This window comes from Thalassophryne amazonica, chromosome 23, assembly GCF_902500255.1.
Source record: "Thalassophryne amazonica chromosome 23, fThaAma1.1, whole genome shotgun sequence".
Lineage (NCBI taxonomy): Eukaryota > Metazoa > Chordata > Actinopteri > Batrachoidiformes > Batrachoididae > Thalassophryne > Thalassophryne amazonica.
In genome coordinates, this window is record NC_047125.1 from 33045711 (window position 1) to 33063408 (window position 17698).

General features: G+C 38.8%; 1 protein-coding gene and 1 long non-coding RNA gene across 2 annotated transcripts; both read right to left on the minus strand.

Annotated features, from left to right (window-relative positions):
- Window positions 1-4476: 4476 nt before the first annotated feature.
- Window positions 4477-15998, minus strand: LOC117504555. The gene is made up of 2 exons (XR_004558824.1): window positions 15813-15998; window positions 4477-5038 (listed from the first exon to the last, which is right to left on the minus strand). It is a non-coding gene; the product is annotated as an uncharacterized LOC117504555 (long non-coding RNA).
- Window positions 4482-10193, minus strand: b4gat1 (beta-1,4-glucuronyltransferase 1). Its single transcript, XM_034164001.1, is given in 3 exon segments — window positions 4482-8354; window positions 9059-9196; window positions 9198-10193. Coding segments are annotated over 3 exon segments (1284 nt in total). The 5' UTR covers window positions 10152-10193; the 3' UTR covers window positions 4482-8162.
- Window positions 15999-17698: the final 1700 nt, after the last annotated feature.

The window sequence follows — 17698 nt, forward strand, 5'->3', positions numbered from 1 at the left end:
TACAAACTCAAAACTATTATGTTCAAACTGCTTTTTTAGCAATCCTGTGAATCACTAAACTAGTATTTAGTTGTATAACCACAGTTTTTCATGATTTCTTCACATCTGCGAGGCATTAATTTTGTTGGTTTGGAACCAAGATTTTGCTGGTTTACTAGTGTGCTTGGGGTCATTGTCTTGTTGAAACACCCATTTCAAGGGCATGTCCTCTTCATAATGAGGCAACATGACCTCTTCACGTATTTTGACATATCCAAACTGATCCATGATACCTGGTATGCGATATATAGGCCCAACACCATAGTAGGAGAAACATGCCCATATCATGATGCTTGCACCACCATGCTTCACTGTCTTCACTGTGAACTGTGGCTTGAATTCAGAGTTTGGGGGTCGTCTCACAAACTGTCTGCGGCCCTTGGACCCAAAAAGAACAATTTTACTCTCATCAGTCACAAAATATTCCTCCATTTCTCTTTAGGCCAGTTGATGTGTTCTTTGACAAATTGTAACGTTTTCTGCACGTCTTTTATTTATTACCATGTGCAAAGGTGCATGGCTCATAATTGAGCCTCGTAATAGAGGTTTAATGACAAAATGCCACCGTGCCATGCAGTCATCAAGAGCCAAATGTCACACATGGCCTACCTAAGAGATGGCAGTCAGTCCAACAGCAACAGTTACACAAACTAGAGCCAAAACCTTTTTTTATTACAGATTAGCCTTCCTTCTATAATGCTGCTCTTCAACAATTTGTTTGATTTTTGTTTGTTGTCATTCATTTCCACACACGTCGTAAACCGGAGACACTTGGATAAAGATCTTAATGATTAAACAGGACCTGTTAATTGGATGCTTTTCAAATCCTTAACACAAGTCATGTTACGCGACAGGTGAAGTAAGGGCTCAGCCAACACATCATACATCTACTGATTTTACATGATTGCAGGGTCGGACTGGGAACAAATTTCGGCCCTGGCATTTTTCCTCTGGACCAGCCCACTATTGGCCCGACGAATCCACCCCCAAACACGCACACCCACCCGTCCATACCGAACCCCCAATGAACAAATACTATACACCTAAACACCATGAACACACACCTAAACACACACTTTCACTGTCACTTCACCTTGATCATAGTACAAAACGCGGACCCGGCGCCACGAGGGGGCGTCCTGATAACATTAAAGGCAATTACATATTTTGACGAAATTACAAGTTTAAATGACTCTATATATATATATATATATATATATATATATATATATATATATATATATATATATATATATATATATATATATATATATATATATATATATAAAACATCATGAGGTTTATGTCACAGAAATCCTACTTTACAATCACACTGCAGTCATTGTTAAATTATTTCCTTTTGCATTTATAATAAACATTTGTATTTATTTAGTGTTTGTTTTTCTGGTTGAAATAAGATATAAATAATCTACCAGACTTCAAAAAATATACAAGTTTCCATGTTATTTTGTCTAAAAGTTTTAATACAGATGAAAGGTTTCTAAAGAACCATTTATTGATGTATTTACCTGTTTTAATTACAAGTGTTCTAAACTTTTTTTTAACAGTAATCAGAAATTTTGAAGTAACAACAACAAAAAAACATTTCCAATGATTTTTTCTTCAGAAAACTGTTCTCTAAATGAGCAGTCCTGTCACACGTTAATGTTTTGTACAGATCAATGGTTTCTGCACCAATTGGATTGGTCCAATCCATTTTGTACAGATCAGTGGTTTCTGCCACGAGTCTTCCGTGTTTTGGCCCGACGTGTCGTTCCTATTGGACAATGCGAAGGTACGTCACATCTCAGAGTGTCGAAAGTTGGCGCACCTCATCTTGACAGAACACCGGCTCTGTGTGGTATGCAGGAGATCACTTGACCGAGCGTCTATACGTTCAAATAATAATTAAAAAAAATACTGTCATCACTCTTCACTCTTACTCACTCACAACGGTGCAGCGTAAATACACGAGCTTTCCAGAAGCGCACGTCTCCTCCGGTGCGCACTTTTTTTGGTGTTTGTGTGTAGAGAGAGAGAGAGAGAGAGAGAGATAGAGACGGGGGGGGGGGGGGGGTAATGTGTAACCACTGCTAGGATTCACACAGCAGCAAATTAAGGAGCTGAGGTCCGTAGCTGTTGCATTTAAAGATTAACAAAAGTAAAGCACAGTTAATTAAGATAAAAGAAACGATTCCAACCTTGTATCAGTAGAAGAGCGGAGAGAATTCCAGGCGCCAAGGACTCAGTCCATTCACAGGGGCGAGAGCGGCCGCCTGCTCTTCCTGCAATCTGATTGGCCACCCTGTGTGCTTCTCCATTGTCATAGGGCTGTTGGTCATGTCAATCATTGTGCTCAATGTAAGTCTCAGTTGTGTGATCAAATGGAAACAAAACTGAAACCTAGAATAAGACTGCGCCGTGTATGAAACACTACAGAACTTTTATTTTGACACAAATTCAGGAAGTGGCTCTGCAGCTGCGCCGATTAAATGCTGTAGCTTCACCGATCACGGACTTTCCTCATGTTGACAGCAGCGCGCGGTTCGAGAATACTGTATATTTCCATAATCTGTATAAATATGGGAGGGCCAGCCCACGCACGTCTAAACGTGCAAGGGCCCACCGGGCAAATGCCCAAAATCACAGATTACCAGTCCGAGCCTGCATGATTGTATTTTTCTACCTTCATTCTACTACATTTTACAAACTGTTTGACCTCCTGAGTTAATGATTCTGTAGTACAACCCCTGGCAAAAATTATGGAATCACCGGCCTCGGAGGATGTTCATTCAGTTGTTTAATTTTGTAGAAAAAAAGCAGATCACAGACATGACACAAAACTAAAGTCATTTGAAATGGCAACTTTCTGGCTTTAAGAAACACTATAAGAAATCAAGAAAAAAAGATTGTGGCAGTCAGTAACGGTTACTTTTTTAGACCAAGCAGAGGAAAAAAATATGGAATCACTCAATTCTGAGGAAAAAAATTATTGAATCACCCTGTAAATTTTCATCCCCAAAACTAACACCTGCATCATATCAGATCTGCTCATTAGTCTGCATCTAAAAAGGAGTGATCACACCTTGGAGAGCTGTTGCACCAAGTGGACTGACATGAATCATGGCTCCAACACGAGAGATGTCAATTGAAACAAAGGAGAGGATTATCAAACTCTTAAAAGAGAGTAAATCATCACGCAATGTTGCAAAAGATGTTGGTTGTTCACAGTCAGCTGTGTCTAAACTCTGGACCAAATACAAACAACATGGGAAGGTTGTTAAAGGCAAACATACTGGTAGACCAAGGAAGACATCAAAGCGTCAAGACAGAAAACTTAAAGCAATATGTCTCAAAAATCGAAAAATGTATAACAAAACAAATGAGGAACGAATGGGAGGAAACTGGAGTCAACGTCTGTGACCGAACTGTAAGAAACCGCCTAAAGGAAATGGGATTTACATACAGCAAAGCTAAACGAAAGGCATCATTAACACCTAAACAGAAAAAAACAAGGTTACAATGGGCTAAGGAAAAGCAATTGTGGACTGTGGATGACTGGATGAAAGTCACATTCAGTGATGAATCTCGAATCTGCATTGGGCAAGGTGATGATGCTGGAACTTTTGTTTGGTGCCTTTCCAATGAGAGTTATAAAGATGACTGCCTGAAGAGAACATGTAAATTTCCACAGTCATTGAAGATATGGGGCTGCATGTCAGGTAAAGGCACTGGGGAGATGGCTGTCATTACATCATCAATAAATGCACAAGTTTATGTTGATATTTTGGACAATTGAATGGATGTTTGGGGATGATGAAATCATTTTTCAAGATGATAATGCATCTTGCCATAGAGCAAAAACTGCAAAAACATTCCTTGCAAAAAGCCACATAGGGTCAATGTCATGGCATAGGGTCAATGTCAATGAGCAGATCTGATTTGATGCAGGTGTTAATTTGGGGGATGAAAATTTACAGGGTGATTCCATAATTTATTCCTCAGAATTGAGTGATTCCATATTTTTTCCCTCTACTTGGTCTAAAAAAGTAACCATTACTGACTGCCACAATCTTTTTTTCTTGATTTCTTATAGTGTTTCTTAAAGCCAGAAAGTTGCCATTTCAAATGACTTTAGTTTTGTGTCATGTCTGTGATCTGCTTTTTTTCTACAAAATTAAACAACTGAATGAACATCCTCTGAGGCCGGTGATTCCATAATTTTTGCCAGGGGTTGTAGTTGAGACCATGTTTATATTTAGGCCTGTAGATCCATGACTTGTTCTGCCCCGACCTAATTTTTGGCATTTTTGCCTCGACTGTGTGAGATACACAAACTGCTTCAGCATTTCACATCCATCCAGGTTTTACATTTTTACTGATCACTGGAAATACGGACTTAGTAACAATAAAAATGGTATGAATAACAACTATCCATTTCATCATCCAGTCAGTTTTATTGAAATTCCAAAATACAAATCAGGCATCAATAAATACACATGTATCAATTCCAAGTAATAATAAATCACCACAGCAGATCACTGAAGTAGTTTGTCAGTACCAACCCAAATAAAAACTCTATAGTGGTTCAAAAACAAATACTGTCCACAACAATCTTCACAAAACAGCAGTGATAATAAAATGAATAAATAACATAAAAATAAATCTGCTGCAGTTTTTTTTTTGCGTGGGGTTATTTTGGAAAATCTGTTGCACTAATTCCAGTTATTCAAAAAAGTATCAAATATGTTGAAAACAACAGGTGAAGAAAAAAACGCAAATGAAATAAAACTCTCCAAATATCAACAATTACATGACAGTTTTCATAACAAATCGTGTAGATGCAGACTTTGTGGTACATATGAGATATATGAATTTTCACTAAAGTTACATCTGTACAGTTGTCAAAGACGGAACAAAAATTTTGTTTAATACTGTTAATAAGAACCAGTAGGTTACAGAATAATGATCTTTTTTCCCACATCAGTCATTTAATTTTCTATTTTAAAATGAGTAACATTTCCATTATACAGTATTTTGTTCTATCACCTAAGCGTGCTACCATTGGTTGTGAATAATGGTATATTCATTGTTGATTTAAGCTGCTAACTTTAACAAGTAATCAGTATTTTTTATTGAAATTACATCTCCTGATGTGTAATGATGGCCTACATAAAGTTCTGCCATACTCAGATTTATCCACATTCTACACATAAATAATGTTCTGTTCTGTAGATAATTTGTCCAGATTAGCTCATATAGTGAGATATTTGTCATATGGCACGACTTAAAGTGGTCAGAATGTACTTTTTGTTTGTCACCAAGTTAATTTAATCACCACAGGCCACATATATATAACTGAAAACCACATGAACAGGTATTTACAGACAGAACGTGAGTATGTGCGAACCTCATGTATACTTCAGACCTACGTACGTACACATTTTTCACAAGTCAAGACTGACATGGAAAAGTGGAAATTAAAAATAAGTTGAGTAATTTAATAGAAGACAAAGTACCCAGTGCCAGAGCTTGTATTAATCATTAAATATTAATTCTGTTCACACATACACTAAATTGTAAATAACTGTGTGCACTTATATGTTTTAAATCAACCCCGATATTTATATGTATTTTTGGTTAAGTGTGGATACTAAAAATAGTCATGGTTATGTGATGTGTGTGTTTGTTGCCTCCATTACTTCCCCCATTTCAGTAGTTTTTAATTTTGTTTTATTCCAGAACCAACCCCACCCCCAACGTTTCCTTTTATCCATCTATCTGTTGGGTGACTGTTTTATATTTGGTGAAATTGTGCTTCTCCCTCATTGTTGTTTTTCCCCATTTCTGTGTCTAATAACCTGTGGTGCACACAATGTTTTAAATGCAAACCATTTGCAGTGTCTACATCCATTCATGGCTAAAGATGGGAGAGGGAAGCAGAAATGTGCATATGATGATTGAGATTTATAAGAGGGCCATGTTTACATGTGGTTTTATAATTCAGGTGAAATGAATTCTTATGTACCTTTGTTCACACAGTTTTAGTCATGAATCATCACTGTTTTATAAATGAGGACCTCTGGTTTCTCAAAAACAAAAAAAAGGTTTGTCGCACGAATACCTTAAACACTGTGACAATGCGGCCTACAAAAATTTAGCTCTCCGGTAAAGGAATTGTTCCTGTGCTTATTGCTTTAACTGAAAGAGAACTGCTGCTTATGCCCCGCCTCCAAAGTGAGGTGGTGCAGGAGAAATGAAACCGCTGATAAATCACATCTGATAGTGCAACTAAACTTTAACTTTTAGCTGAATCGCTGACGACACCTGATCCCACCAATACAGCCACGGCACCAACCTTAGCATCACGCAATGACAAGAAATGCTAACGTTAACATCACGCAATGAGAAGAAATGCTAACATTATATTTCCAGGAAGAAGACAAACTACTGGAGATACTGATTCAGAGGTTCTTATATGATTAAAACTGCTACCTGAAAGCTTTAGATAAAGTGTTTGCTGCTAGCTTAGTGTTTGACCAATACACAGGTTACCACCTAAGTCTTATTTATGCAAAAAAACAGAACCTTTAGACAAAAAGGAGAATTCACACTCACACACATTGGTTCTTATTTCTTGTTAAACTCTCTTTGAACAAAAAGCACATGTGCGCAGTCTTTACAACTTGTAAATACATTGTTAATAATAGTGTAAGTTTAATTAAAAAAACTTGCAGAATTAAATATTTAATTACACTGATTTAATCATCTGACCTAAATATCTTTAAATTAAATCTAACCACCCAAAACTAAAAGAAAAAATATATATATATATCCAGACTTAAAACTGAGAATACTAAAAAGCTTAAAAAACCCAAACACTTATTGAGAGATTATTTTTTCTGGACATCAGTGCTCAAAACAAACAAATAAACAGTAGTTGTCCACAGTCTGTAAAATAGTAGTATTGTGTAATGTCTCCTAATAGCTGCCATATGCTCTCACAATGATCCTTTCGTTCTCATTCTATGGTAACAGAATTACAGTGACATCCTAGAAAAACTCATATGCTCTGATTGTAATTCTGCTACTACAGAGCTGCCCTGAAGTGATAATGAAAATGACGACCAGTCGGTGTTGTCATCCTGCATCCTGCTGTCATGATTCTTCAGACTAAATTATAAACTGAACATTCTAGTGACTGCTGCCATCTGGTGGTCAAACTACATCACTTATTGTCACAAACCTCTAAAGGCCCAGAGGTGTCAATCAGTCGATTTCTCATTAAACCGAGGTACACGCTTATGAAACGAATTCAAGGGTCACTGGATCCTGCTACAGACAGAATTAAAAATCATTAGGTTGTCACCCCCCTCCGATATAGGATCCCAATCATGAACAACTCTGGAGAGTTGTGATCTCAGAAAAAAAACCCTCTGTGGCCATAACCGTTGCCTCCTATCAATCTTGGCCTTAGACCAGGATGAACAGGCTTAAACTACCTCACACGAGTTTTCCAAATTTTAGACCTTTGGAGTAGAGTCAGATGGATCTAACTTGTCTAGTCTGTACCCACAGTATGGCCCCACTTTTAGTCTGACTAAAGTGGGAGTGTTGTCCCTCTTAGCAGTGCCTCACAAAACCAGGCCCAAGGGCAGGATTGGTGACCCCCGATCAAAGGGATAAGGCAGCTTTTGATCAGCCAATATGAAATGTAGGAAATCCAGCAGAATTTGCTCCTTAGAAAATCTTGAAAGTTGGCATCTTGTTCAGAGATGATACATTTGCCATAAAGTATTTTAGAATACAGATGGTACATGCTTTTTTGTGTTACGTTCAGCTTCAAATGAGGCATTTTCCATTCAGCACAGGCACTAATAATGTCAGCTGCTTAGTGGTCAGTGAAGAGTCAAGTCTTCTGTTCTATCTCATTGAGAAACCTCCAGAGATCACACAAATGGAATACAGAAACAGATGAGGTTAAATTAGTAGTGGAGTATTGTCACAAGAAACCACAGCTGGGTAATTAGGTTTGAGGAAATGCTTGCTGGGAGGTAATGTACCACGTCCATCATAGGAGCAAAAAGACAGATTCAGGCAGGAACACGAGTTCTAGTCTAAACTCAGCAGCGTCGGTTTGAGGATGGATATTTGGTTTTCAGGGTCTCTTTGAAATTTCGAAAGAGGACCCGGTTGTGTTTGTTCTCTTCGTCTTTCCTAGGGTGGAACTCACCCTGGATCTTGAAGCCCCTGTGCACCACAAAGGCAGAGCTCAGCACCGAGAACCTGTAGCCGGCCACGTGGAGCTCACAGGCCTGAGGACAAAGAGTGGAGATGAGATACAGAACAACAAAGACATTCCAAGTTTCATATACCTAATTAGCTTTGTTCTGAACCCTCGAAGACCCCAGGGTTTGATCCACGCTTTAATCACATCATCTTTAATTTTCAATTTATCATCACTGCAGTACTTAGTTCTGACTGTAGGCTGTGCACTTGGGCCACAATGTCTGGTTTTATCATGTTGGAGTCATTTCAAAGCTGGTTGCTTCAGATGTTGTATCTAAAAATCAATGAGATGATTTCCAAGGGAGAAAATAACAGAAGCCTTAGTTCTGATATTCAGACCTAGACTGGGATCTGGATTGCTTCAGCATACTGCTAACACTTGGAAGAATCTAATAAATCCATCATTCTCATCGTCCATAGTACAACTCTAGAGTTTTTGACTTGTGGAACATTTTGTGTTCTGCACGTGTCTGGCATTAGAACAAGGAACAATCTGACCATTATTTCTGGAAGGGTGCTGCATTCTTCTGGGGTCAGATTGAGGCTCTAAACCTGACATCTCAGCTGCCCAGGCTTAATCTCTAAATGCACCAAAAATCTTGAACCTTGCACAATACTTTTAATATCATCCAACTTTCAAAATTCCATGCACCCACTTCCTGATTTGCACTTTTGGAAGTCTTGCGATGATCATAATTCCTGATGTATGTTGCAGAAGATTGATACCAACCTGGCTGATGCGATTGAAGCCATACTGCTTAAAGTTCTCGTCATAGAGAGGCACAGTGCGGGGCCCAATATAGAAGGGCTCCCAGGGGTCCACCCAGGTGAGTGTGTAGGCAACTTCCAGAGTGTCACCCCCCTGAGTGATCTGTTAACCACTGTGAGTAGTTGGTAGGCGCCTGGCAGCGAGGACACAACTCTTCATAAAACGGCCGAACTTCGCCGACCTGATACAGCTGAACCAACTCTGACTTGGTAGCTGGCATCTTCCTTGCATGACGGATCTCAAAGACTGGCAACACAAACACCTCGTCCCCTCATTGGCTCACGTCTCTTGATCATGGCCAAGAACTGCTGGTGGAGGTCAGCAACTGGGGCACCATGTCAATGTCGATGACCAGGATGTAGGAGGACTCTGTGCCGCTGCGAGCAACATTACGGAGGAGGTTGTTGGGGTATGAGATGTTTCCGCTGATGGCGTAGTTCTGGTATTTGTCCCTGTGGCTCTCCAGCCTGGAGAAGACAGAATTACAGTCCTCAAGGCCGGTGAAGTGTTCTCGATCCTGCTCAGGAAAACTGGCCATCTCGCCTGACAGACACACCAAGTGGATGTCCACCAGGGCTTGGATTTGAGGGCAGAAGAAGCCGAGCGCGTACACCAGAGCTGTGGCAAACTTGATATCTTGGCCATGAGCGAAGACGGCCACAGACACCGGGTTTTGCCACCGGTCCACCAGAGACTCCAGCTGGTGCAGGTTGTTGATGGTGGTGTGGGTGGCTAAAGCCAGGACGTGGGAGCTGGGGTCCAGTCCTGGCTTCTGGTCGGTGGTGAAATCACTTTTGATCAGGTTCTTGTAGATCCGGTACTGACCGCTGTTGTCGAAGATGCCCCCGGTGGACAGGGAGAACCGGAGCCGCTCTTTCCTCGAGTTTTTCTCCGCCTGCTGCGCATTCTTTTTAGCCGCCGAGCCTCCGAACAGCTCCGAGTACCGGTACCGCTGCTGCTTCCCGTGAAACCTGGACAGGAAGGACAAATAGATGAGCTGCAGGAGCGCCACGATCAGCAAGCGACGCTCAGCACCACTTTGAAGGCCGAACATTCTTCGAGAAATTCATTCCAAGCCAAGCAGGCTAACGTTAGCTACATGACACCGCCACAAAGCCGCGGGCGACTTAACGGCATGCTTTACTGCTTCCGTGACAACAACCGTCCCGCGCTCCTCGTGTGGCCACTGACCGACTGCAAAACTAAATGGAGCCGGGTTCTCGCGATCTGCATCAAAATAAAACAAACGTTTTCAGCTAAAAACAGTTTTAGCTTCGGCGCTGCTGCTGCTGCGACAGCAGCGCGTGCGTGCTGATGGGTGAAATCACCGTAACGGCAGGAGTAAAGGCGACGCTGCTTTCTGCTAACTGTTAGCCAAGCGAACACGAGCTGAAAATTAAGTTCTTTGCGTTCAGCGAACATATTTCTCAAGATAAAACAGTCCAGTTATCAAAAACAATATAAGGTTCCGACACCTGTTATATTCATATATAAAAACCTTGAGTGAGTGAAGAATTTTCTGTTACCTCCTTTTTCTTTCTTCCCCTTTCCCATCCCTTACCAAAAAGTAGTATATGCAAGTATGTTTCAAGTATACTTCTAGTCTACTTTTTATATACTTATAAGTACTATTTTTTGGTAAGGGATTGTTTCCTGTCCCCCCCCCCCCCCCCCCCCGAGTAGTTGTTTTTTGTTTGTTTTCGCCTCTTTTTGGCCGAGTGGTTAAGGCGATGGACTGCTAATCCATTTTTGTGCTCTGCATGCATTGGTTCGAATCCCATCCTCGTCGACCCTTTTCATTGTGACAAATGTGGATAAATCCACTTAATTGTTCCAAACCAAGGTCCTAATAATGTCCTAACACATCAGAAGAGTTCCTAAAAGATTTTTTTCCCTATGTGAATCAGACAGTCAAGTACACACACACACACACACGTGTGTGTGTGTGTGTGTGTGTGTGTGTGTCTTTTAGCATATTCTGTTATTCAAGGTATGTGTATATATATATATATATATATATATATATATATATATATATATATATATATAACATACATACAGGGTGGGCCAATAAAATGTTACCGATTTTTTAATTCATACAATTTCCAAAATAACAAAGATTTTGTCTTCATTTTTGGGAATATCAATTCCTGAAAACGAAAAAGAAATCCCTTTTGATATGTGTGGCAATGTCATCACAAACTTCAGTGTGTGTGCTGCAGCTGTAATCCAAACAGGAGCGTGGATTGAACATGTCATCAGTTATTGAACTGTGCGGAAAATGACACAAAGTGGGAAACCTTTGGTATCAAATGTTAATTTCATGCTTCTGTAAATAAAATTTTCGAATAAGTTCTCATTTCAAAAACTTATGTACGACCAAAAAGTGGTAACATTTTATTGGCCCACCCTGTGTGTATATATGTATGTGTGTGTGTGTATATATATATATATATATATATATATATATATATATATATATATATATATATATATATATATATACATTCTTGAAAGGGTAGTTGTAAAACAGCTAACTGATCATCTGCAGAGGAATGGTCTATTTGAAGAGTTTCAGTCAGGGTTTAGAATTCATCATAGTACAGAAACAGCATTAGTAAAGGTTACAAATGATCTTCTTATGGCCTCAGACAGTGGACTCATCTCTGTGCTTGTTCTGTTAGACCTCAGTGCTGCTTTTGATACTGTTGACCATAAAATTTTATTACAGAGATTAGAGCATGCCATAGGTATTAAAGGCACTGCGCTGCAGTGGTTTGAATCATATTTATCTAATAGATTACAATTTGTTCATGTAAATGGGGAATCTTCTTCACAGACTAAGGTTAATTATGGAGTTCCACAAGGTTCTGTGCTAGGACCAATTTTATTCACTTTATACATGCTTCCCTTAGGCAGTATTATTAGACAGCATTGCTTAAATTTTCATTGTTACGCAGATGATACCCAGCTTTATCTATCCATGAAGCCAGAGGACACACACCAATTAGCTAAACTGCAGGAATGTCTTACAGACATAAAGACATGGATGACCTCTAATTTCCTGCTTTTAAACTCAGATAAAACTGAAGTTATTGTACTTGGCCCCACAAATCTTAGAAACATGGTGTCTAACCAGATCCTTACTCTGGATGGCATTACCCTGACCTCTAGTAATACTGTGATAAATCTTGGAGTCATTTTTGATCAGGATATGTCATTCAAAGCGCATATTAAACAAATATGTAGGACTGCTTTTTTGCATTTGCGCAATATCGCTAAAATTAGAAAGGTCTTGTCTCAGAGTGATGCTGAAAAACTAATTCATGCATTTATTTCCTCTAGGCTGGACTATTGTAATTCATTATTATCAGGTTGTCCTAAAAGTTCCCTGAAAAGCCTTCAGTTAATTCAAAATGCTGCAGCTAGAGTACTGACAGGGACTAGAAGGAGAGAGCATATCTCACCTATATTGGCCTCTCTTCATTGGCTTCCTGTTAATTCTAGAATAGAATTTAAAATTCTTCTTCTTACTTATAAGGTTTTGAATAATCAGGTCCCATCTTATCTTAGGGACCTCATAGTACCATATCACCCCAATAGAGCGCTTCGCTCTCAGACTGCAGGCTTACTTGTAGTTCCTAGGGTTTGTAAGAGTAGAATGGGAGGCAGAGCCTTCAGCTTTCAGGCTCCTCTCCTGTGGAACCAGCTCCCAATTCAGATCAGGGAGACAGACACCCTCTCTACTTTTAAGATTAGGCTTAAAACTTTCCTTTTTGCTAAAGCTTATAGTTAGGGCTGGATCAGGTGACCCTGAACCATCCCTTAGTTATGCTGCTATAGACTTAGACTGCTGGGGGGTTCCCATGATGCACTGAGTGTTTCTTTCTCTTTTTGCTCTGTATGCACCACTCTGCATTTAATCATTAGTGATTGATCTCTGCTCCCCTCCACAGCATGTCTTTTTCCTGGTTCTCTCCCTCAGCCCCAACCAGTCCCAGCAGAGGACTGCCCATCCTTGAGCCTGGTTCTGCTGGAGGTTTCTTCCTGTTAAAAGGGAGTTTTTCCTTCCCACTGTCGCCAAGTGCTTGCTCACAGGGGGTCGTTTTGACCGTTGGGGTTTTTCTGTAATTATTGTATGGCTTTGCCTTACAGTATGAAGCGCCTTGGGGCAACTGTTTGTTGTGATTTGGCGCTATATAAATGAAATTGATTTGATTTGATTTTGATTATATATATATATATATATATATATATATATATATATATATATATATATGTGTGTATATATATATATATATATATATATATATATGTGTATATATATATATATGTGTGTGTGTGTGCATGTGTGCCTTTTAGTATATTCGGGGTATTTATAGTATTTTATTTATATTTTTTGTAATATTTTTTTATTTATATTTTAGTTACATATTTATTTTTTCCTATGTGAATCTGGCAGTCATGTACATGTATGTATTATATATATGTGTGTGTGTGTCTTTTAGCATATTCTGTTATTCAGGGTATTTGTAGTATTTTTATTTATATTTTTTGTAATATTTTTATTGATATTTTATTTACATATTTATTTTTTCTTGTGTGAATCTGGCAGTCATGTACATACACACACACACACACACACACACACATATATATATGTGTGTGTGTGTGTGTGTCTTTCAGTATATTCTGGTTTTCATGGTATTTATAGTACATCTGTTACTTTATTTATTCATTTTTCCACCAATTTGCACATAGTACAAGTGTATCTGTTTATCAGTATATTTGTTATTTTATTTTTGCTTATCTTTGTTTTTGTGAGGAGACAGTGGCAATAAAATTTTGTTCTGCTTTGTACCTTCACAAGGTGGAATGACAATAATGAAATCTTGAATCATGACTGGACTAACTTTGAGTTATTTTTTTTCCTCACAATGTATTCAGTGATGCAAAGTCAGTCGTAAATAATTGTAAAATTCTGAGGTCAATGGATGGAATGATCATTGAGCAGAATAGAAGGTGAATAAAGTAGCGGCATCACAGTTCATTGTTTGAGAGTAGTCCTTTGTAGTTAAAAACAGGTGAAATAAAGAAGACCGAGCTTTGTATAATCTATATAAACATATATGTCTCTCTATTTATATCCTCATAATGACCGCTGATAAAAGGCAGCGGTCATCAAGCTGCCACAGTGGAGTTTGTGGCAGGTCACGCAAATTGCCACAGGAGAGTTATTGAAAAGAATAAATGAAAATATATGCTATTTTAATCATAATTAGCTTTGCATGCTAACAATGCTAAAAGTTAACAAACTGAATAAAAGGTTTTGTATTCATTATTTTCAAAAAGTAACAAATGGTTAGAAGTATGTGCACCATGCAGGTTTAAATGAAGGAGGTATTGTATGGAATGAATGAAGTTGAATAGAGTGTATACTTGTGCCATAATGTGTTTGAGGGTTTTATCATGATGTCAAATGAATGAAAATGTGTATGCCTATGCTTTGATAGGTGTTCAGTTGATTTATGATGGTTTTGAAATGATACAATATTATACGGTTTGATTAACGATTGAAATATGTGCTTATGATGAAGTGTATTGAACATGTTGAACTGCTGACAGGTGTGTTGACTCTAAAATAAGTAAAGTGTTTTGGTTTAATATTTTCATAAATAAGATATGCTTAAGTAGGGTGTGACATGTTGGTTTAAAACATGTCAGACATTGACCATTTTTTAATAAAGTCATGACTAATGCCTGACATGATATTCCATGATATGTTCAAAGGTCATGAGGTCAAGATGTGTACTGCAAATAATATTGTTGTTGCCTCTGTTTATAATCAAATGGTTTGTACATTTATGTTTGAACTATGCTGATCAATAATGTAGAGTTGAATGATTGTACTGTTCAAAATTAATTGCTGCTTCTGCATTCTGTAAAATGCAGACGCAGCAGTGCAAAAACACAAGAACAAACTAACTTGTTTGCCTATGAAATATGCCATTGACGTGTCTGCCACCTGCTGGATGGTTATTCGACACAAGACTGATGATGGATTAGGAGCAGGTGTGGTTGCGAGTGAGACACACATAGAAATATGCAAAATCTAAGAAATAAAGTTATTTTTCTGATTGTTTCACAGAAGTTGTATGTTCTAAAACTCAAGTAGCAGTCAGACCTCAAGTCAAAGGAGAAAAAAAATTCTATACTCTTTTTCCTGCATTCTGGGTAATCTGGTGAAATAAATTGTTGTTTTTAATGCACAAATTTTACTTTAAACACTGGAAATCTTGTAAATTCTGCATGCAGCAGAGCTCATCAATTAGCATTTGTCTATGCAAGACCTTTTCCATATTTTATTACATGTTGGGATTGTGACTCGAGTACTGGGGTTTGAAACCCCCTGGAGCTGTTGCTGGCTGGTCCCTGGTGGCCTCCAACCTCACAGAGGTGCCACCATGGCAACAGCAGCCTGTCATGGCCGAGTCCTATCAAACACTATTTAGCATTTCGTTTTTGTACAACAGAGATACAATTTGTTCCTTGGATGGAGGTAATTTCACAAGACTGATTGCAGCCTGAAATGTCTGCTTTGGGTCTTCAGGGACACAGAAGCTGTTTAGAATCCGAATCTTAATTGAGCAGCTGTCGCTGTTACGTATCGGCCTAATGTTCACACTCATCCACGGACAAAACCACACACTCACACATGGACTGAAATAATTTAACTTTATTCATCACGTTTGCCATATGTCATTGCAAAGCTTTGGGGCCTTTAGCTCTGATTGTCGTTAGCCACGTGTTCAGAGCTGCGTCGCCCGCCCAGACCCGTCCGCTCCATCACCAAAATGAAAAAAAGCATCCTCACTCTCAGTTTATAGATCAGCCCATGAAGCAACACCGGAAATAAATTACAAGATCAAAGAGGCAATGCTTTTAGTGAAAAATACCGCCGGAGAATGATCACGCTCGCCGTTTCCACTCTGAACAATGAAGTGTTTCTTCCATAAAGGCAAGAAAATACATCTGGTTTCATTTGAACAGCAAATTAAGAAGAAGGAATTCTTACATTTGCATTAAAAAACCAGACATTTAAAGGGGTCATATTATGGAAAATCTGCATTTTTTTAACCTTTTACTCGTATATGACTGGAGTTTCATCCCAAAATTCAATGCCTGCATGTTGACACCACACAGCTCGGAGCAAAATTTAGGCCTGAAACAGCTCATTTTCGATTTATGTGACATATGTACCAGAAGTCCATATTTGAATTCCCCCACTGAGATACACCCACTGAGCCACTCTGCACTCTTTCTCTGACCACCCTACATGGTCTGTGAGATCCCGTCCCATCTCTGAAGAGAAAGGGGCGTGGCAAAAATCAGCTCCTTTACATTTAAAGATACAGGCACAGAAAGAGGCCATTCCTGAGAAACCTGAAAATTTGTAATTTCATTGGGTAGACCCCTGTGTTTGTAAGACACTTGGTGACATGCAAGAGTCACAGGAACCCTGCATAATATGACCCCTTCAAAGGTGGCAGGATGGAAATAACAGGAACTCTCATAAAATGACAGTACCGTCAAAAAGAGACATGAAGCTGTGGAGAAACTGATCATAAATCAGACACCTGCCACAAACATTACTGACAAATATTATTTTGATTCTACTTTTGATTCTACTGGTATTTGTAACATTTTATTTTCTGACAATGGCAGAAAGTTTGAATGACCTCAGACCCCCCCCCCCCCCCGCCCCAAAAAAAAGAAAGAAAAAGAAAAGTAGCTGGAAAATTTCATAGTGAATTTCAGTTTTAAAAAATTGTTTTTTGGGGTCAAGCTGGTGAACAAAAATTTGCATTGACACCCAATCAAAAAGTTGTTTGGAGATATTTTACCTTCATAAACACAGTGTCCAAAATGACGGCTCCTGTCATACTAGAGTGTAATCCAGTTTTTAAAAATTCTCCTCTATCAGAGTGTAAACTCTTTGTAAACACGTAAATGACATTTGTAGTTTTTAAAGCAAGATATTAAAATAGAAATTCAGAATATAACCATGCTAGCTGACACCTGTTTCTACAGTGGCTTGCCAAGCTAGCTAGCTAGGCTAATTAGCTTGTAGTTGGCTGAAAAACAAACCTTTTGAGCTCATCTTTATAGCAATTAATCTATTGTGACGTGGTGTTGCTCAGTATTTTAGTCTGACAAAGACGTTTCACGAGACTGCGAGAAAAAAAAAGCTATTGCTAATCATGAATGTGACCACAGGTTAAGCTAACAGTAGCTTAGTTCAGTGTCCAGGCTAAATATCATAGTTAAGGGTTAATGCCAGTGGAAATGTGACAGAACAAGAACATATTCTTATTTTACAGCAGATTCACATGTTTAAAGTGTTCTGTGCTCAATGCTGAAACAATTCTTTCAATTTTTACATCTGGAAGCTGATATTAATTGCATGAAATATAACTGTGCTTACAGTGTATGTACAGTTCAGGTCAGTTCTAGGAGCATGTGCTGGCACTGCATGTTGCCACATCCACCACGCTGCTAACCGACCTTGGGTTCTGGGTAGCAACCACCTACACAGACAAC